Source organism: Aotus nancymaae, unplaced genomic scaffold, assembly GCF_030222135.1.
Source record: "Aotus nancymaae isolate 86718 unplaced genomic scaffold, 86718_ANA_hifiasm-v0.15.2.pri h1tg000006l, whole genome shotgun sequence".
Taxonomy (NCBI): Eukaryota; Metazoa; Chordata; class Mammalia; order Primates; family Aotidae; genus Aotus; species Aotus nancymaae.
In genome coordinates this window covers 6,149,314-6,170,641 of record NW_026988417.1, presented here as the reverse complement: position 1 = coordinate 6,170,641, position 21,328 = coordinate 6,149,314, and the positions used below count along the sequence as shown (strand labels likewise).

The 21,328-nt window shown below is 49.7% G+C and overlaps 1 protein-coding gene across 3 annotated transcripts in view; it reads right to left on the bottom strand.

The window, feature by feature from the left end:
- Positions 1-21,328, bottom strand: part of LOC135270206 (cyclin-Y-like protein 2) — a 281,562-nt gene that overhangs the window by 23,223 nt on the left and 237,011 nt on the right. For all 3 annotated transcript variants that reach the window (XM_064365551.1, XM_064365552.1, XM_064365553.1), the window contains 2 exons: positions 10,898-11,055; positions 8,821-8,971 (listed from right to left, as the gene is read on the bottom strand). In XM_064365551.1, the coding sequence (XP_064221621.1) occupies positions 8,821-8,971; positions 10,898-11,055 (309 nt within the window). The remainder of the gene's footprint in view (positions 1-8,820; positions 8,972-10,897; positions 11,056-21,328) is intronic.

Here is a 21,328-nt window from a genome sequence, read left to right as displayed (position 1 = left end):
CTGGACTCTGCACTCCATTTTGCTGTACACTTAAAACTACTCTAAAATAATAATATGTTTTTAAAAAGTCTCCAACTGGTCCAAGCCAGTTCTATTAAAGCTCAGAAAATGCTTATGCTTAATTAAGCTAGATCTGACCCAACTGGCAAGTAGAGGCAGGAAAGACCCAGGCCAGGGGAGTACATTGCACATGCACGCACCCCGAAACTGGAGGAAGCTTGGAGGTCCTTTAGCTTGGTCCTGAGCCCACTGAAACTGCAATTACAGGCACAGATGCCTGGGGCACCAATCTGAATCTGCCAGCATCCAAGGCCACATGAACACAAACGCACAGAGTCTCCTCTGTGATCGGTAGCTAAGGATGTTAGGACACAACTGGACCAGGATGGGAGATGAACTGAGAACAACAGATTCTGCAGGCTTTTGTTGCCTCTTCCCACCCCCAAGCATTTCAATCTTTCCTCTTGTCACAGGCATCAAGGAAGCTCCCTGTGCATCATCTGCACAGCCTACAGTTGTGTCACCCTTAGCCTCTTATGTCCTCCTCCGGTAGTGTCAGTCAGGACATCCAACCTTGCAAACTCAAGAGTCCGCACGTGGCCAAGATCATGTCGGGATGAGCAGAACCCCTCTGCTGATCTGCAGACAAATGTGCCCTACCTTCTGGCCTTCTACCAGCAACTGGAGGCTCTGGAAATTTCCAGACACACAACAGTGTTCTCAACTGCAGGCTGCTGCCCCATCCTATGGCAGAGTAGACCTTTTCTCCACTAGACTTGGCCTGTTATCCAGTTGAATGAAATGTCTTTTTAACACAGAAACAGGGCACAGAAACTAGTGTTCCTTGGCCCTGAACCCCATCACACGGTCTCTGCAGGTACACACCAGTCCTCAGCAAATACCACACAATTGAGGCCTCAGGCCCTGGAGTGTGCTCATCGGCTCTGCTTTCAGAAAACATCAAGGTACTTTTGGCAAGTCTGCAGACTTCACGCAGAAAAACAGAAACAAGTGATGAACACACACACACACACACAGCCCCCACAGTGACTAAAAGGATCTCCCTCCAGGGCATTTGCAGAGAGGAGAGCAGAAAACATCCCAGGGGCCTCTCACGGCTACTTCCTTGAGCCCCTTTTCAGACAGTGCTATCTAGACCTGTCTCAGCCCAAGCACCAACACCTTGATATACAACAACTGTCTTTGTTACCTGAAATTCTCCATCAAGAAACTGATCTCTTCTATTTAACATTGACAGGAATGTCCTCAAGCATTGTCCTCATTGGCAGGGGTGCAGTAGGGTAGTTTCTTAAAAAGTCAGGCCTCTGCCCACCACCTAGAACACCTGGAAATTTCCATCTATGCCACAAAGTCCAAATCACTGGCTACTGCTACAATGTACGGCAGACTAGACCATCTCTCCAATAGATCTGGGTTGCTGTTCCATTGAATGAAATGACTTTTCTATTGCAGGATCAGGGTAAGGGAGCAAAAGGGTCTTACAACTGAACTCCAGTGTACAGTCTGCACAGACACTAGTATTGTGCAAATATGATACAGCGAGGCCCCAGGACCCTTAAGCCAGCTGAACGCATTGAGTTTCAGGAAATAGTGAGATACATTCAGTGAAACAGTGGGCTGCATGCTGAAAGAAATCAAGCCAAGGAAACACACGCCACTCTGACACTGACACACACACACAAAGACACCCTAGTGGCCAATAGCTCCTCTCACCAGGAACCTGCAGACAAAAGAGCAGAAACCCTCTGAGGGGTCCATCACTATACTTTCTGGAGCCGCTTTTATCAGATGACCAGTCCCAGGACAGCACTGTCTTATCTTGATCCCATCCAAATTGCCATCACCCTGTGATGTGGGAGCTGGCCTCCTAACCAGAACCTCTCTGTCAGACAAATTTTTCTTTATAAAATCATGACGACGAACCTTCAGACGGTGTCCTGATCAGGATGGGTGGAGAGGGGGGTTTCCTAGAAAGTCAGGCAGGGCAGGGCTGAAGCCCTCTGTGTTAGCTGTGGGCTTCTGATATGAAGGCAGGTAAGACTGCACAGATTTGGGGGCTAGTCAGGGGATGGACTGGGTGTGCTGAAGAACTCCAGTTGGGAATGTTCTGTTGCCGTAACAGAGTACCTGAACCTAGGTCATTTGTAAAGAACAGAAACGTATTCTCTCACAGCTCTGCAGGCTTGTTAGTCCAAAATCAAGAGGCCTCCGGCGAGGGCATTCTTACTACAACCTCACATGGAAGATGCTGAAAGGGAGAGAGGATGGATATGATGTGCTCGCATGACAGCAGAGTGACAAAGAGTCAACGCAATCCTTCAAGCCTTCTTTATACTTATATAAGATGTAACTTTTTTAATGTATATAAAAAATAACATCCCCCTCATCTACTACAGGGTAGTAGATACCACCCACACGTGGGACATGCAGAATAGATAAATAATTTAGTCTCTCCTTTATCAGTTTTCCTTTTTGACCTAAACACCTCCATCAGGCTGCAGCTCCCAACACTGCCGTGTTAAGGATTAGAGTTCCAACACACACCTTTTGAAGGATACATCAAGACCACAGAAATTGTAAACTAAAGAGTATTGACAATGGGAGAGAGATCCAAGATGGCTGATCACTAGCAGCTCGGGCTCGTAGCTCCCAGTGAAAGCACAGAGAACAAGAGGACGCCACACTTTCAGACAAATTTTTGTTGCCCACGGACTAAGAGATTCCCAGCGGAGGAGCCCCACGGCTCGCCAGAGCGACTCTTGTGGCCGGCGCGGTGGTTTTGCTGGTGCCTCAGCGCGGCAGTTCCTGGTGCAGAGTCCGGAGATTCCCGGGCAGAAAAGCACCATCAATCTTAACACTGCTGTTTTGGCCGGTGCGGTGGACTGCTCAGATTTCGGCACTGGGAATCAACAAGTTGGACGTCTGCTCAGAGACCTACTTAGAAAGTCGGTAATTACAAAGATGACAGAGGGATAAATATATAAGGAAGGGAAGAAACCAGCCTAAAAAGGCAGAGAATACTCAAAATCAGAATGCTCTCCCTCTACAGGGGATCACAGTTCCTCATCAGCAACGGAACAAGGCTTAATGGAGAACGAGTGTGTTCCAACAACAGAAGCAGGTTTCAAAAGGCGGGTGATGAGAAACTTCTGTGAATTAAAAGAACGTGTTCTAACCCAATGTAAAGGAAGTAAGAACCTTGAAAAAACGTTTGATGAAATGCTAACAAGAATGGACAATTTAGAGAGGAATATAAGTGAATTGATGGAGCTGAAAAACACAACAAGAGAACTTCACGAAGTATGCACAAGTTTAAACAGTCGAATTGATCAAGCAGAAGAAAGGATATCAGATGTCAGGGAACAGCTTAATGAAATGAAACGAGAGGACAAGATTGGAGAAAAAAGGATAAAAAGGAATGAGCAAAGTCTAGGATATATGGGACTATGTGAAAAGACCTAATCTACGTTTGATAGGTGTACCTGAATGTGACGAAGAGAATGAATCCAAGTTGGAAAATACTCTTCAGGATATCATTCAGGAAAACTTTCCCAACCTAGCAAGGCAGGGTAATATTCAACTCCAGGTAATACAGAGAACACCACAAAGATATTCCTCAAGAAGACCAACTCCAAGGCACATAATTGCCAGATTTATTTGGGTTGAAATGAAGGAGAAAATACTAAGGGCAGCCAGAGAGAAAGGTCAGGTTACCCATAAAGGGAAACCTATCAGACTTACAGCAGATCTCTCAGCAGAAACCCTACAAGCTAGAAAAGAGTGGGGACCACTATTTAACATCCTTAAAGAAAAGAACTTTCAACCCAGAATTTCATATCCAGCCAAACTAAGCTTTAAAAGCGAAGGAAAAATTAAATCTTTTGCGAACAAACAAGTACTTAGAGACTTCACCACCACCAGGCCTGCTTTACAAGAGCTTCTGAAAGAAGCACTATACATATAAAGGAACAACCAATATCAGCCTTTCCAAAAATATATCAAAAAGCAAAGAGCATCAACACAATGAAAAATTTACACCAACTAATGGGCAAAACAGCCAGCTAGCATCAAATGGCAGTATTAAACTCATATATATTCAAAGTGGAGAAAAAGCCAAAACCCATCGGTATGCTGCATCCAGACCCATCTCACATGCAATGATACACAAAGACTCAAAACAAACAGAAGGAGGAAGATTCACCAACCAAACAGAGAGTAAAAGTAAATAAATAAAAAGCAGGAGATGCAATTCTCGCCTCTGATAAAGTAGACTTTAAAGCAACAAAGAGCAAAAGAGGCAAAGGAGGACATTACGTAATGGCAAAAGGATCAATGTAACAAGAAGAGCTAACGATTCTATAGATCAACGAGACAGAAAATCAACAAGGACATCCAGGACTTGAACTCAGACCCGGAACAAGTAAACTTAATAAACATTTATAGAACTCTCCACTTCAAATACACAAAACACACATTATCACCTCACACCTATTCCAAAAGTGACTACATAATTGGAAGTAAATCACTCCTCAGTAATCGCATAGCATTTCATAGGTTTAAATGAAATATTGGTTGGCTGCTTGTTTGTCATTTTCTTCCCTTATTCCTTCCTGTCTGCATCATTAAGTATAATTATTGGTATAAAAAAGGTTTTCAATACCCATTACTAAACCGCATTCTAGCCTGGGCAAGAAAGCAATACTCCTATTCTCTCTTTTTCTCTTCCTTTTTCTTCCTCTTCTTCATTTCTTTCTTTCTTCAAAAAGAAAAAAAGAAAATGAAGGAATTTATTCTTTTTGAATTCACCCCAATTTGAGACAGTTACATAAAAAAAAAAGTATGCATATGTCAATGTCTGTATCAATATGCAATATCAATATAATCAATGCACACAACAATATGTATCTGTACTTAAATCATCTCTTTAGCACTAATTATTACAATCTGATGGACTGCAAAGCAAAAGTATAAAATCCCACAAAACCAAAAAATAAAAATAAAAAATAAAGAGTATTCAAGCCAGGTTTCAACCAATGTAAAAGTTTATTTTGCCAAGGTTAACAACATGCCCAGAAGAAATAAACACAGAATCACAGAAACAGTCTGTGGCCTGTGATTTTCTCCAAAGGTGATTTTGAGAGCTTCAATATTTAAAAAGAAAAAGTGTGGAAGTGTGATGCCTCTGGCTTTGTTCTTTTTGCTTAGGATTGTCTTGGCTGTGCAGGGTCTTTTGTGACTCCATATGAAGTTTACAGTGGTTTTTTCCAGTTCTGTGAAGAAGGTCATTGGTAGCTTGATGGGGATAGCATTGAATCTATAGATTACTTTGGGAAGTGTGGCCATTTTCACAATATGGATTCTTGCTAACCATGAGCATGGACTGTTTCTCCATCTGTTTGTGTCCTCTCTTATTTCGTTGAGCAGTGGTTTGTAGTTCTCCTTGAAGAGGTCCTTTACATCCTCTGTTAGTTGTATTCCTAGGTATTTTATTCTCTTTGTAGCAATTGTGAATGGGAGTTCGCTCTTGATTTGGCTCTCTGTTTGTCTGTTATTGGTATATAGGAATGTTTGTGATTTTTGCACATTGATTTTGTATCCTGAGACTTTGCTGAAGTTGCTTATCAGTTTCAGGAGATTTTGGGCTGAGACGACGAGGTCTTCTAGATATACAATCATGTCGTCTGCAAATAGAGACAGTTTGACTTCCTCCTTTCCTAATCGAATACCCTTTCTTTCTTTTTCTTGCCTGATTGCTCTGGCTAGAACTTCCAATACTACGTTGAATAGGAGTGGTGAGAGAGGGCATCCTTGTCTAGTGCCTGATTTCAAAGGGAATTCTTCCAGCTTTTGCCCGTTCAGTATGATATTGGCAGTAGGTTTGTCATATATAGCTTTTATCATTGTATGCTACATTCCATCAATACCTAGTTTATTGAGAGTTTTTAGCATGAAGGCTTGTTGAATTTTATCAAAAGCCTTCTCTGCATCTATTGAGATAATCATGTGGTTTTTGTCTTTGGTTCCGTTTATGTGATGGATTACGTTTATGGATTTGTGTATGCTGAACCAGCCTTGCATCCCTGGGATGAAGCCTACTTGGTCATGATGGATAAGTTTCTTGATGTGCTGTTGCAATCTGTTTGCCAGTATTTTATGGAAGATTTTTGTGTCGATGTTCATCACGGATATCGGCCTCAAGTTTTCTTTTTTAGTTGAGCCTCCGCCTGGTTTCGGTATCAGGATGATGCTGGTCTCATGAAATGAGTTAGGGAGGAGTCCCTCCTTTTGTATCGTTTGATACAGTTTCAGAAGGAATGGAACCAGCTCCTCTTTGTACGTCTAGTAGAATTCGGCTGTGAACCCACCTGGACTTGGACTTTTTTTAGTTAGTAGGCTATTGATTGCTGCCTCTACTTCAGCCCTTGTTATTGGTCTAGTCAGGGTTTCAGCTTCCTCCTGGTTTAGTTTTGGTAGAGTACAAGTGTCTAGGAATTTATCCATTTCTTCCATCAAAACAGCATGGTACTGGTACCAAAACAGAGACGTAGACCAATGGAACAGAACAGAGACCCCAGAAGAAACACCACACATCTACAACCATCTGATCTTAGACAAACCCAGCAAAAACAAGCAACGGGGAAAGGACTCCATGTTTAATAAACGGTGTTGGGAAACCGGGCTAGCAATGTGCAGAAAGCAGAAACTGAACCCCTACCTGTCACCTTACACTAAAATTAACTCCAGATGGATCAAAGATTTAAACATAAAACCTAACACCATAAAAACACTCGAAGAAAACGTAGGCAAAACCATCCAGGACATAGGCATAGGCAAGGACTTCATGACTAAAACACCAAAAGCAATGGCAGCAAAAGCCAGGATAGACAAATGGGATCTAAATAGAAATTCCATTTGACCCAGCAATCCCACTACTGGGTATATACCCAAAGAACTATAAATCATTCTACTATAAAGACACATGCACACGTATGTTCACTGCAGCCCTGTGTATAACAGCAAAGACCTGGAACCAACCCAAATGCCCATCAATGATAGACTGGACAAAGAAAATGTGGTACATATATACACCATGGAATACTACACAGCCATAAAAAACGATGAGTTCGTGTCCTTTGTAGGGACTTGGATGAATCTGGAAACCATCATTCTCAGCAAACTGACCCAAGAACAGAAAGCCAAGCACCGTATGTTCTCACTCATAGGTGCGTGTTGAACAACGAGAACATGTGGACTCAGGGAGAGGAGCATCACACACAGGGGACAGTTGGGGGGGCAGGGCAGAGACATGCCAGATATAGTACGCACCTGAAGTAAAATAGATCAATCAAAATACAACAACAACATTGGCTCAGATTTGTTATGACACACTATGCTGGCCAAACAGAGCACACCGGGGTGCTGTATTTGGTGCAAGGGACGCTGCTTGGCAACCTCTGATCGAAGTACAGCTCAGTCATATCTTGAGCGCCGATGGTGACGGGGAGCTCGCCACCTCTCTGTGGTGCCTCCTGCCTCAGATCCAAGTGGGTGCTGATGGTACAGCGTCTCCAAGTGGCTTCCTAGCCCTTGGGACTGCAGACTTCTAGGGCCCTGGCAATGCTTTCTCAGTAAAGAAGCCAAGCTGGCAAAACACATCCTCTTCAAAGCCAACATAATGCCCCTGCCTGCCCACGGCGCTCTCTGCTGGTGCACTAGGCGACCTTCAGGCTATCTGGGACCAGCTCTGACAGCCTCCGCTCTGGGATCAGCTGCCGCGGCAGCCTACACATGCCATGGGGCAGCAGCGGTGGCATCCCTGGACACTGGCCCCAGTAGCACGGAACCCGGGAACAGATACTGCCACAGTCAGCCCGCAGATGCAGGAGGGCAGGAGGCGCTCAGTCACAACTCTGTGTCTGCACAGTGCCCAGCGCCTGCAAACCTGTGCTCTGGGCCAGGCCCAAGGAAAAGTGGACCCTAGGGTGGGACGGCGCTACGCTCCACGACCCTCAACGCCCTCGGGGAGCAGCCCTGCCAGAATCTGCCAGGGCCTCAGCTACAGCTCCCACCTGGAAATGGTGCAAGTCACTATCAGTGGCAACCCCTGGCCCTGTCCTCCCCCACCAGCAGCAGGAAACCCGGGACCAGATGTCACCACGGCGCCTAATTTAGGTTGTCGGCGGCACAGCTGCAAGGTGATGGAAACCGGCGCTCAGCCTCATCGTGGGTGCTGCAGTGGGCCCAGAGCCCGCGACCCCCCACTCTGGGCTTGGGCCAAGGAGGCACAGGTCATAGGGTAGGGGGAGTTGCCTTGGGCGACCCCCAGGCTGTCTGAGACCAGCCCTGCAGTCTCCCGTGCATTCTGCTGCACCTGCCACTTATAGATGGCATTCAGCAGTGTGGTGGCAACCCAGGATCCTGCCCGCCTCCAGCAGCAATGCGGACCCAAGGGCCAGATCCTGCTGCGGTGCCTAAATCAGGCCTCGAAGCAGGAGGAGGACTGGAACTGGCATCCAGCCCCATCTCAGTGGCTGTAGGGTACCCAGCACCTGTGACCAGCACCCTGAACCAGGGTCAAAAAGGAAAAGGAGGAGGGCGGGAACAGGCACTGCCACCCTCTGCCACGGGCTCAACCGTAGCTGCCACCTGCACACGACGCGGCAGAAGTGGTGGCAGCCCCAGCTCTGCCTGCAGTAACCAGCAGGGGGAGACCCAGGGACTGAGGCCGCCTCAGAGGCTGCCACCTGGCCACCTCTGCACCCCTGTCCCTGCCCTGGTGGCAGCCAGCCACGCTCCTACCTCTCCGGCGCTCTGCAGTCTCTGTCGCTGCCACCCACCGCAGCGAGGCGAGCCGTGGTGCCACAGGCTCCAGGCTCCAGCCTCCAGCATGCAGCAGATGGCTCTGCCTTCTCCTGGCATGGAGCAGCTGGGCGGGCAAAGCCGGAAAAGCCTAGAACGGGACACAGAGAGTGGTAGTGTTAGACCCCCACCTTGTCCTGCTGGCCACCGGGTGGCACGGGCCAGTTTCAGCGAAGGCACTCACACCCACCCTCCACAGTCCACAGCATCTCTTTTTGGCCCAAACTGGCTAGGGAGTGGAGACTGGAGACACGATGGGGCCTGGGCTTCCTGCTCCACAGGAACCACTGGGACCACCCCGGCTGTGCTCGGGAAGCAGGAGCAGCAGAAACTCAGACCCAGCCAGCCCTCCCCACCAATGTGCTGCTTCCCACTCCTGAGACCTCCACCCACAGGCCCCTGTCACCCCGTGGTGTCTGCTACTGCATGCCTGTGCATCCCTGGCAGGCTCTGCAGCACACAATGTGAGGGCTCAGGCCTGGGAACCATGATGGGTCTGGGTGCCCTGCTGTGATCAGGATTTTCACAGAAACATGTGCCCGCCACGCAGGAGGAGATGGTCCTTTAGAGTTGAGTCCGGGGAGAGCAGGACCACTCCTCTCTCAGAGACCACCGCTGTCACTGAAACCTCCATCGCCTGCCACCGGTAGGGCAGCTTCCGACAGAGCCCCTGATCCGCTGCCACCGGCAGTGTAGCCCCAGGATAGTGTCAACACCCCATCCCCCACCACCAGCAGTGTAGCCCCAAGACAGTGCCAACACCCCATCCCCCACCACCAGCAGTGTAGCACACGACGGCAGCCCCTAACCTGCCCCTGCCTTAGACACTGCAGCACTCGATGGCACCCGCAAACCAACCCCCTGCCATGGGCAGCACAGCCCGGGATAGCGCCCCAACGGGCTCCCTGGGGTGGGCAGTGTAGCCACAGATAGGGTCCCCAAGCAGACCCCCACCGCAGGCAGTGATGCCCCATATGGAACCCAAACCACCCCCCACTGCGGGCACTGCAACCCTCAATAGCGGGTGCCCTAACTCACTCCCCGTCGGGAACAGTGCGGCCCTGGATAGAGCCCCCAACCAACCCCCCGCCTTGGGCAGTGCAGCCACAGAGAGCACTCCAAACTCCCTCTCCACCTTGGGAAGTACCACCATGGACAGCTCAGGTAGCCCGATAATGCACCCAACCTGCCCCTGTCACAACCCACGCACGCAGCCTGAAATAGCACACTCACCCACTCTTTGCCAGGCAGTGCAGATCCCTGGGAGCACCTGACCCACCCGCCGCCTCTCCACCACTCAGGCTGTGTATCCGGCCCCCACAGTTCCCCCACCGACCCTCTACCCCCCTCCACAGGCAGTCCAACCCTGTGTGGCTCTCCCGACAAGCCCCCCAACCTCTGTCTCAGTGTAGTCCCCGTGGCGCCTTTAACACCACCCCTCCACCCCACCAGAACCCTAACCCATCCTCCACTGCCAGCACTGCAGCCCCAGATAGTACCCCCAACCTGCTCCCCATGTGGGCAATGCAGCCTTGGATAGTGCCCCCAAACAGCTCCCAGACACAGGCAATGATGTCCTGGATACCACACCCCCCACCCACTGGGGGCAACGTAACACCTGATAACACCCCCAACCCATCCCTCACCGCTGGCAGTGTTGCACCCCACAGTGCCACCAACCCATCCCAGACCTGACAGCTCCTCCAACTCACCCCCCACCTAGGCCAGTACATCCCTGGACAGTGCCCACAAGATACCCCATTGCTGCTGACGGTACCGCTTGGGTCAGGCCCCATCCCAGCCCCCAGCAATGGGCAGCACATCCCAGGAAAGGGCCCCCAACCCTCTCCCCTATGCGGGCAGTGGCGTCTCAAATAACCCCCCAACCAGCCCCCGCCAACACCAGCAGTGACACCCTGGATAGTGCCCACTGCCCATGGCAGGGCACCCGCAAGCCGTCCCCCATGCCTCAGGCTGTGCGGGCCAGGATGGCGAACCTATCCCACCATCTTTTTACCTTTCCAGCTGCGCTGCAGTCTCTGTCACCGCCACCAACTGCAACAGCGAGGCGAGGGGATACTGCACACTCCAGGCTCCAGCCTCCAGCATGGGCAGCTACTCCTCCTTCAACTCTAAGCCAGCTCGGAGCAGGTAGGCCCACGAACTCAGAAGAATCTGAAATGGTGAGACCAACGTGTACACACACACAGAAAAACACTACAAAGTAGCAAAAAAATCCAATCTAGAACCTGACCAGACAATTCTGCAGACACAAAATCCAAAAACAGATAAGAGATTACGTCCTCAAAATGAGCTATTCATTAGGAAAATGCAATTTGCCAGGCAAGGTGGCTCACGCCTGTAATCCCAGCACTTTGGGAGGTCTAGTTGGGCAGATTATCTGAGATCAGGAGTTTGAAACCAGCCTGACCAATACGGTGAAACCCCATCTCTACTAAAAATACAAATATTAGCCAGGCGTCATCGTGGTGGGTGTCTGTAGTCCCAGCTACTCAGGAGGCTAAGACAGAACTGCCTGAACCCGGGAGGTGAAGCTTTCAGTGAGCTGAGATTGCGGCACTGCACTCCAGCCTGGGTGACAGAGCCAGACTCAGTCTCTTAAAAAAAAAAAAAAAAAAAAAAAAGGGGAGGTTTTCAAGACGGCCGATTAGGAGGAAGCCGGGATCGCAGCTCCGAAAGAAGGCGCAGAGGGTGAGTGGACGCCGCATTTCCAGACAGATTTTTACTGACCACAGACCAGGGGATTAACAGGAGGAGGAGCCGCACGGGTCACCAGCGCCGCTGGTTTGAGCGGAGCGGCGGGCCGCTCGGCCTATGCCCTGAGGTGGGGGGCGGCGGATCCACGTACAGAGCGAGAGAGACTGAATCACCTCTGAGCCAGCAAGGGGAGCTGAAGCAGGCATTCAAGCCAGGACACTCCCGGGCAAGGGCGCGCCACGGGTTGCCAGCGCCGCTGGTTGGACTGGCGCGGCTGCTCTGCCTGCACCCGAGGCAGGGAGCAGCGGCCCCTTGTGCAGAGTGAGCGAGACCGGATCCCCTCTGGGCCAGCAAGGGGAGCTGAGGCAGGGACTCAACCCAAGAGTTTCCTGGGCAAAGAGGACGCCTCCGGAAACACGGCTGAACACGGGACGGTCCAGCTCTGTGGAGGAGGGGCGTCACCCACCGGGAAACACCCTGCAGTTCCCAGGACAATTTGCCCACAGCAGCTCAACGAAGCCTCTGCAGGCTGAGTGTGACTAGGCTGCCACCTTGTGGGCAGGGAAAACCATTGCAACAGCGGAAAATCATAACGCCCTAATTCCCTGGGACAGACCACCTAGGGGGAAGAAAAGGGGGTTTATGAGTTCAGCTACTACAGACTTAAAATTACCAAAATCAGAAAGACAGCAACTACAAAGTCGATAGGTGGATAAATCCACAAAGATGGGAAGAAACCAGCGCAAAAAGGATGAAAACACCCAAAACCAGAACACCTCTCCTCCTACAAGGGAGCACAACTCCTCACCAGCAAGGGAACAAGACTGGATGGAGAATGAGCGTGATGAAATGACAGAATCAGCTTTCAGAAAGTGGATAATAAGAAACTTCCGTGAGCTAAAAGAACATGTTCTAACCCAATGCAAAGAAACTAAGAACCTTGAAAAAAGACTTGACGAAATGTTAACGAGAATGGACAACTTAGAGAGGAATATGAGCGAATTGATGGAGCTGAAAAACACAACACGAGAACTTCGCGAAGCATGCACAAGTTTCAACAGCTGAATTGACCAAGCAGAAGAAAGGATATCAGAGGTCGAAGATCAACTCAATGAAATAAAACGAGAAGGCAAGATTAGAGAAAACAGGGTAAAAAGGAATGAACAGAGTCAACAAGAAATATGGGACTATGTGAAAAGACCTAATCTACGTTTGATAGGTGTACCTGAATGTGACGAAGAGAATGCATCCAAGCTGGAAAATACTCTTCAGGATCTTATCCAGGAAAACTTCCCCAACCTAGCAAGGCAGGCCAATATTCAAGTCCAGGAAATACAGAGAACACCACAAAGATATTCCTCTAGAAGAGCAACCCCAAGGCACATAATCGTCAGATTCGCCAGGGTTGAAATGAAGGAGAAAATACTAAGGGCAGCCAGAGAGAAAGGTCGGGTTACCCACAAAGGCTAGCCCATCAGACTTACAGCAGATCTCTCAGCAGAAACCCTACAAGCCAGAAGGGAGTGGGGGCCGATATTCAACATCCTTAAAGAAAAGAACTTTCAACCCAGAATTTCATATCCAGCCAAACTAAGCTTCATAAGTGAAGGAAAAATAAAATCCTTTGAGAACAAGCAAGCACTCAGAGATTTCATCACCACCAGACCAGCTTTACAAGAGCTCCTGAAGGAGGCACTACACATAGAAAAAAACAACCAGTACCAGCCACTCCAAAAATGCACGAAATGGTAAAGAGCATCATCACAATATTAACACATAACAATATTAACCCTAAATGTAAACGGACTAAATGCCCCAATCAAAAGACACAGATGGCAAATTGGATAAAAAGCCAAAACCCATCAGTGTGCTGTATCCAGGAAACCCACCTCACAAGCAAGGATACACAAAGGCTCAAAATATTAACACATAACAATATTAACCCTAAATGTAAACGGACTAAATGCCCCAATCAAAAGACACAGATTGGCTAATTGGATAAAAAGCCAAAACCCATCAGTGTGCTGTATCCAGGAAACCCACCTCACAAGCAAGGATACACAAAGGCTCAAAATAAAGGGATGGAGGAAGATTTACCAAGCAAATGGAGAACAAAAAAAAGCAGGACTTGCAATTCTCATCTCTGATAAAATAGACTTTAAAGTAACAAAGATCAAAAGAGACAAAGAAGGACATTACATAATGGTAAAAGGATCAATGCAACAAGAAGAGCTAACGATCCTAAATATATATCCACCCAATACAGGAGCACCTAGATACATAAGGCAAGTTCTTAAAGACTTACAAAGAGACCTAGACTCCCACACAATAATAGTGGGAGACTTCAACACCCCATTGTCAATATTAGACAGATCAACGAGACAGAAAATTAACAAGGATATCCAGGACTTGAACTCAGACCTGGACCAAGCAAACCTAATAGACATTTGCAGAACTCTCTACCCCAAATCCACAGAATATACATTCTTCTCAGCACCACATCACACCTACTCTAAAATTGACCACATAATTGGAAGTAAATCACTCCTCAGCAAATGCAAAAGAACGGAAACCATAACAAACAGTCTCTCAGACCACAGTGCAATCAAGTTAGAACTCAGAATTCAGAAGCCAACCCAGAACCGCACAGCCTCATGGAAATTGAACAACTTTCTCCTGAATGTTGACTGGATAAACAATGAAATGAAGGCAGAAATAAAGATGTTCTTCGAAACCAACGAGAACGAAGACACCACATACCAGAATCTCTGGGACACATTTAAAGCAGTCTCTAGAGGAAAATATATAGCAATAGGTGCCCACATGAGAAGAAAGGAGAGATCTAAAATTGACACTCTATCGTCAAAATTGAAAGAGCTAGAGGAGCAAGATCAAAAAAACTCAAAACCTAGCAGAAGACAAGAAATAACTAAGATCAAAGCAGAATTGAAGGAGATAGAGACACGAAAAACCCTACAAAAAATCAATAAATCCAGGAGCTGGTTTTTTGAAAAGATCAACAAAATAGACAGACCACTAGCCAGACTAATAAAAAAGAAAAGAGAGAATAACCAAATAGATGCAGTAAAAAATGATAAAGGGGATATCATCACAGATGCCAGAGAAATTCAAACCATCATCAGAGAGTATTACAAACAACTCTATGCACATAAACTAGAAAACCTGGAAGAAATGGATAAATTCCTGGACAGTTGCCTCCTCCCAAGCCTAAACCAGGAAGAAGTCGAAACCCTGAATAGACCAATAACAAGGTCTGAAGTCGAGGCAGCAATTAAGAGCCTACCACCCAAAAAAAGCCCAGGTCCAGATGGGTTCACAGCTGAATTCTACCAGACATACAAAGAGGAAGTGGTACCATTCCTACTGAAACTATTTCAAATAATGCAAAAAGAAGGAATCCTTCCCAAATCATTTTATGAGACCAACATCATCCTAATACCAAAACCCGGCAGAGACTCAACAAGAAAAGAAAATTACAGGCCAATATCCATGATGAACATAGATGCAAAAATCTTCAATAAAATACTGGCAAGCCGATTGCAACAGCACATCAAAAAGCTTATCCACCATGATCAAGTAGGATTCATCCCGGGGATGCAAGGCTGGTTCAATATACGCAAGTCTATAAATGTAATTCACCACATAAACAGAACCAAAGACAAAAACCACATGATTATCTCAATTGATGCAGAGAAGGCCTTCGACAAAATTCAACAGCCCTTTATGCTAAAAACTCTCAATAAACTAGGTATCGACGGAACGTACCTCAAAATAATAAAAGCTATTTATGACAAACCGACAGCCAATATCATACTGAATGGGCAAAAACTGGAAGCATTCCCTTTGAAATCGGGCACTAGACAAGGATGCCCCCTCTCACCACTCCTGTTCAATATAGTACTGGAAGTTCTAGCCAGAGAAACCAGACAAGAAAAAGAAATAAAGGGTATTCAATTAGGAAAGGAGGAAGTCAAATTGTCTCTATTTGCAGACGACATGATTGTATATCTAGAAGACCCTATCACCTCAGCCCAAAATCTCCTGAAACTGATAAACAACTTCAGCAAAGTCTCAGGATACAAAATCAATGTGCAAAAATCACAAGCATTCCTATACACCAATAATAGACTTAAAGAGAGCCAAATCAAGAACGAACTGCCATTCACAATGGCTACAAAGAGAATAAAATACCTAGGAATACAACTAACAAGGAACGTAAAGGACCTCTTCAAGGAGAACTACAAACCACTGATCAACGAAATAAGAGAGGACACAAACAGATGGAGAAACATTCCATGTTCATGGTTAGGAAGAATTAATATCGTGAAAATGGCCATACTGCCCAAAGTAATTTACAGATTCAACGCTATCCCCATCAAGCTACCGATGACCTTCTTCACAGAACTGGAAAAAACCACCTTAAACTTCATATGGAACCAAAAGAGAGCCCGCATAGCCAAATCAATTCTAAGCAAAAAGAACAAAGCGGGAGGCATCACACTACCGGACTTCAAACTCTACTACAAGGCTACGGTAATCAAAACAGCATGGTACTGGTACCAAAACAGAGATATAGACCAATGGAACAGAACAGAGGCGTCGGAGGCGACACAACATATCTACAACCACCCGATCTTTGACAAACCTGATAAAAACAAGCAATGGGGAAAGGATTCCCTGTTCAATAAGTGGTGTTGGGAAAACTGGCTAACCATATGCAGAAAGCAGAAACTCGACCCCTTCCTGACACCTTACACTAAAATTGACTCCAGATGGATTAAAGACTTAAACATAAGGCCTAACACCATAAAAACACTAGAAGGAAACCTAGGCAAAACCATTCAGGACATAGGCGTAGGCAAGGACTTCATGACCAAAACACCAAAAGCATTGGCAACAAAAGCCAAAATAGACAAATGGGACCTACTCAAACTCCACAGCTTCTGCACGGCAAAAGAAATAGTCAATAGAGTGAATCGGCAACCAACAGAATGGGAAAAAATTTTTGCAGCCTACCCATCTGACAAAGGGCTGATATCCAGAATTTACAACGAGCTAAAAAAGATTTACAAGAAAAAAACAAACAAGCCCATTCAAAAATGGGCGAAGGATATGAACAGATACTTTACAAAAGAAGACATACAAGAGGCCAACAAACATATGAAAAAATGCTCATCATCACTGGTCATTAGAGAAATGCAAATCAAAACTACATTGAGATACCATCTCACGCCAGTTAGAATGGCGATCATTAAAAAATCTGGAGAAAATAGATGCTGGAGAGGATGTGGAGAAATAGGAACACTTTTACACTGTTGGTGGGAGTGTAAATTAGTTCAACCACTGTGGAAAACAGTGTGGCGATTCCTCAAGGACCTAGAAATAGAAATTCCATTTGACCCAGCAATCCCATTACTGGGCATATGTCCAAAGGATTATAAATCGTTCTACTATAAGGACACATGCACACGAATGTTCATTGCAGCACAGTTTACAATAGCAAAGACCTGGAACCAACCCAAATGCCCATCGATGATAGACTGGACAGGAAAAATGTGGCACATATACACCATGGAATATTATGCAGCCATTAAAAATGAGGAGTTCGCGTCCTTTGTAGGGACATGGATGAACCTGGAAACCATCATTCTCAGCAAACTGACACAAGAACACAAAACCAAACACCACATGTTCTCACTCATAGGAGGGTGTTGAACAAGGAGAACACATGGACACAGGGAGGGGAGCACTATACACGGGGGTCTGTTGCGGGGGAGTGGGGGGGACAGCGGGGGGGGGGAGTTGGGGAGGGATAGCATGGGGAGAAATGCCAGATATGGGTGAGGGGGAGGGAGGCAGCAAATCACACTGCCACGTATGCACCTATGCAACAACTTTGCATGTTTTTCACATGTACCCCAAAACCTAAAATGCAATAAATAAATAAATAAATAAATAAATAAATAAAAAGAGGAGGAATGCAGGTGTGGTTTTAGAAAAAGGGAACTCATACGCTGTAGGTAGAAACGAAAATTAGGATACTCCAGCTCAGAGGGCCGTGGGGCTCGGAGGGACCCAGGTCCCAGACTTCACCATGGCTCAGGACCTGTGCACTCCTGGACGCTGGATGCAGGTCAGACATGGACACAGCCTCCCCGGCAGGGCTGTGGACGCCGTCACAGCCAGCACCCTACAACCGCCCCCACACGGACGACTGGGGCCCAAAGGCCCACAAAGAAGTCAGGACTGGAAAGCACGGAGCCGCGGAGAAGGAGCAGGGAGGTCTGGAGGATTCCCGGTGGGGTACAAGTCCCCGCCACTTACCCCAGAGATACGCGTAGTCCTCCACCATCACGTGGAAGCCACCACGGCTTCTCCAAAGAAACTCGCTCTGACCACGCCGCGGCCTCTGCTGACTCCCTCCGGCTGGGCCGGGCCTCCGCCTCCGTTGACTCCTTCCGGCCGGATCGGGCCGGGCCTCCGCCTCCGTTGACTCCTTCCGGCCGGGCCGGGCCAGGCCGCCGCCTCCGGTGACTCCTTCCGGCCGGGCCGGGCCAGGCCGCCGCCTCCGTTGTCTCCTTCTGGCCGCGCCGGGCCGGACCGCCGCCTCCGCTGACTCCCTCCGGCCGGGCCGGGCCGGGCCGGGGCACCGCCTCCGCTGACTCCCTCCGGCAGGGCCGGGCCGGGCCGGGCCGGGCCGGGGCGCCGCGTCCGCCGACTCCCTCCGGCCGGGCCGGGGCGCCGCGTCCGCTGACTCCCTCCGGCCGGGCCGGGCCGGGCCGGGGCACCGCCTCCGCTGACTCCCTCCGGCAGGGCCGGGCCGGGCCGGGGCACCGCCTCCGCTGACTCCCTCCGGCAGGGCCGGGCCGGGCCGGGGCACCGCCTCCGCTGACTCCCTCCGGCAGGGCCGGGCCGGGCCGGGGCACCGCCTCCGCTGACTCCCTCCGGCAGGGCCGGGCCGGGCCGGGGCACCGCCTCCGCTGACTCCCTCCGGCAGGGCCGGGCCGGGCCGGGGCACCGCCTCCGCTGACTCCCTCCGGCCGGGCCGGGCCGGGCCGGGGCGCCGCGTCCGCTGACTCCCTCCGGCCGGGCCGGGCCGGCGCGCCGCGTCCGCTGACTCCCTCCGGCCGGGCCGGGCCGGCGCGCCGCGTCCGCTGACTCCTTCCGGCCGGGGCCCCGCCTCCGCTGACTCCTTCCGGCCGGGGGCCCGCCTCCGCTGACTCCTTCCGGCCGGGGGCCCGCCTCCGCTGACTCCGCTTGGGAAGGGAGTGGGTGCCCGGGGACGCGCTTGCCCTCCGAGGAGCGCCCCTGCGGAGAGAATACCTCCGGGGGATGGTTGGTCCCCTCCGAGGCCTGTTCCGTCACACACTGGCGTCCTGCCTCCTCCGTAGGCGGAGGGGTGGTTTGGAGCCCCTTCGTGCCTCAGTTTCCTCATGGGGTGACACGACCGTGACTCCCAGGATCCCGGCTCCTGGAGGCAGGTGACAGCCAGGACCCCAGCAGCCTCAAGCAGAGGGATCCTGGCGCCCCACTTCCCATGTGCCCACAGTCGCCCGCTTCCTGGGTGCACAGGACGCTCTGGGGAGGCTGGGCCCGTGCCTCAGTCACTGAGAGGGAGGGCAGACCCCGGGCTCAGGAGCACAGGGGCGAGTCCCAAGAAGGGCCTGAGCGGGTATGGGGTGGGTGCAGAGTGAAGGCCAGAGCCAAGTGTATCTGTGTGCCTGAGTGAGCACACGGGGGGAGGGGGAGGAAGATCCTTCCGGGCAGTGCAGACAGCAGGTGCTCAGTTGAGGCCCAGCGCAGGCTTGTGTGCGACTGGGTAAGAGATGGAGAGATGAGTGGTGAGGGGTCCAACTGTGTGGGGGCTTCGGGAAACTTCCAGGACTTTGGTTTTCACTGTTGCTGACGCCAGAGCTGTAGCAGCTGCTGGTGTCACTATATAAGGCCTACCCTGCCCCCTGTGTTGAGAACCCACTATTTTGAGACAGTCTTGCTGTCACCCAGGCTAGAGTGCAGTGGTGTGATCTCGGCTCACTGCAGCCTCTACCTTCCGGGTTCAAGCGATTCTTGTGCCTCAGCCTCCTGAGTAGCTGGGACTACAGGCGTGAGCCACTACACCCAGCTAATTTTTGTATTTTTAGTAGAGATGGAGATTCACCATGTTGGTCAGGCTGGTCTTGAACTCCTGACCTCATGATCCGCCCGCCTCTGCCTCCCAAAGTGCTGGGATCACAGGCGTGAGCCACCGCGCCAAACCAGAATTTTCTTCTTTTAAGGCTGCATAATATTCCACCGAGTGTGTGTATATATATATATCATTACATCTGTACACACCACATCATATATGTATGCATATATGCACACACACACCACATTTTGTTTATCCAGTCACGCGTCGGTGGATGCTGGCTTAAAACCACCTTCCTTTTTTTATTTTTATTTTTATTTTTTTGAGATGGAGTCTGGCTCTGTTGCCCAGGCTGGAGTACAGTGGCATGATCCTGGCTCACTGCAACCTCTACCTCCCGGGTTCAAGTGATTCTCCTGCCTCAGCCTCCCGAGTAGCTGGGACTACAGGTGCCCACCACCACGCTCAGCTAATTTTTGTATTTTTAGTAGACGTGGGGTTTTACCACATTGGCCAGGCCGATCTTAAACTCCTGGTGTCAAGTGATCTGCCCACCTCGGCCTCCCAAAGTGCTGGGATTACAGGCGTGAGCCACCGCGCCTGGCCTTGCCACCCCCCCTCAGCTATTGTGAAGAATCCTACAATCTACATGGGTGTGCACGTGTTTCTGTGAGACCCACTTTCAGTCCTTTGGGGTTTACATCCATCCAGGGTTTTTTGAAAGCACTCTTTGGGGGCCAAGGCTGACGTTAGGTGTGGAGGGTAAGGAGGTGAGGAGGACGAGGTTCCTGTTCTTAAGGAGCCTCAGTCTGGAGGGAGAGACCAGTGGGTGTGGAGACACCAACACATTCATCTGCACAACGCTTTTGACTTTAATGTGCTCTCACCTCTGTCATTTAATCTTTTTATAGTGGGGAAACTGAGTCACAAGAGGATGCAGTGCCCTGGCTAAGATCCCCTGGGCAGTTAGTTATAAAGCTAGTGCTGGAATTCAGTTCCGTGGAGCCCAGTCCACTGAAGTATTCTCAAGCAAGCCCCCCAGGCAGCTGGTTTTTGGACATTTTTGGCAGAGGCTGCAAATGCAGGCCTCCGAAAGCAGCTGACGGCAGCTCCAGCAGAGAGGGACTGATGCTCAGGTGACTGGGACATCCAGGGCTCAGGCTGGCTGTGGGCTCTGCGGGAACTGGGGCTGGGGGCTGTTTCCTGCCTCTCTCTCCGCCTCCTGGGTCTGCCTTGGCTTCATTTTGCGATTCTCCACGCAGCTGGGGAAGCTGACTGCCAGTAAGCAGGATCTCTGCAGCCCTCAGGACTCAGATCCCAGAGCAGAGCAAGCCCCCCACCCCACCCCTTCCCGGGCCTGTGCAGCAGATTTTGAGACACCCTTTCAGACCCAGGTTGCTGGCCAGGCCCACACGAACCAGTCAAGGAGCTGAGCAGACGGTGGGTTAGTTGGGAGGCATGGGGCAGGCCCCAGGGTAAGGGTGGAGAAGCAGGCTGCAGGAAAGGCATGGCTTTCCCCACAGGGCAGGAGAGCTGGGCGGAGCCACCCAGAGGAGAATGGAGCAGAAGGAAGAAACCCAC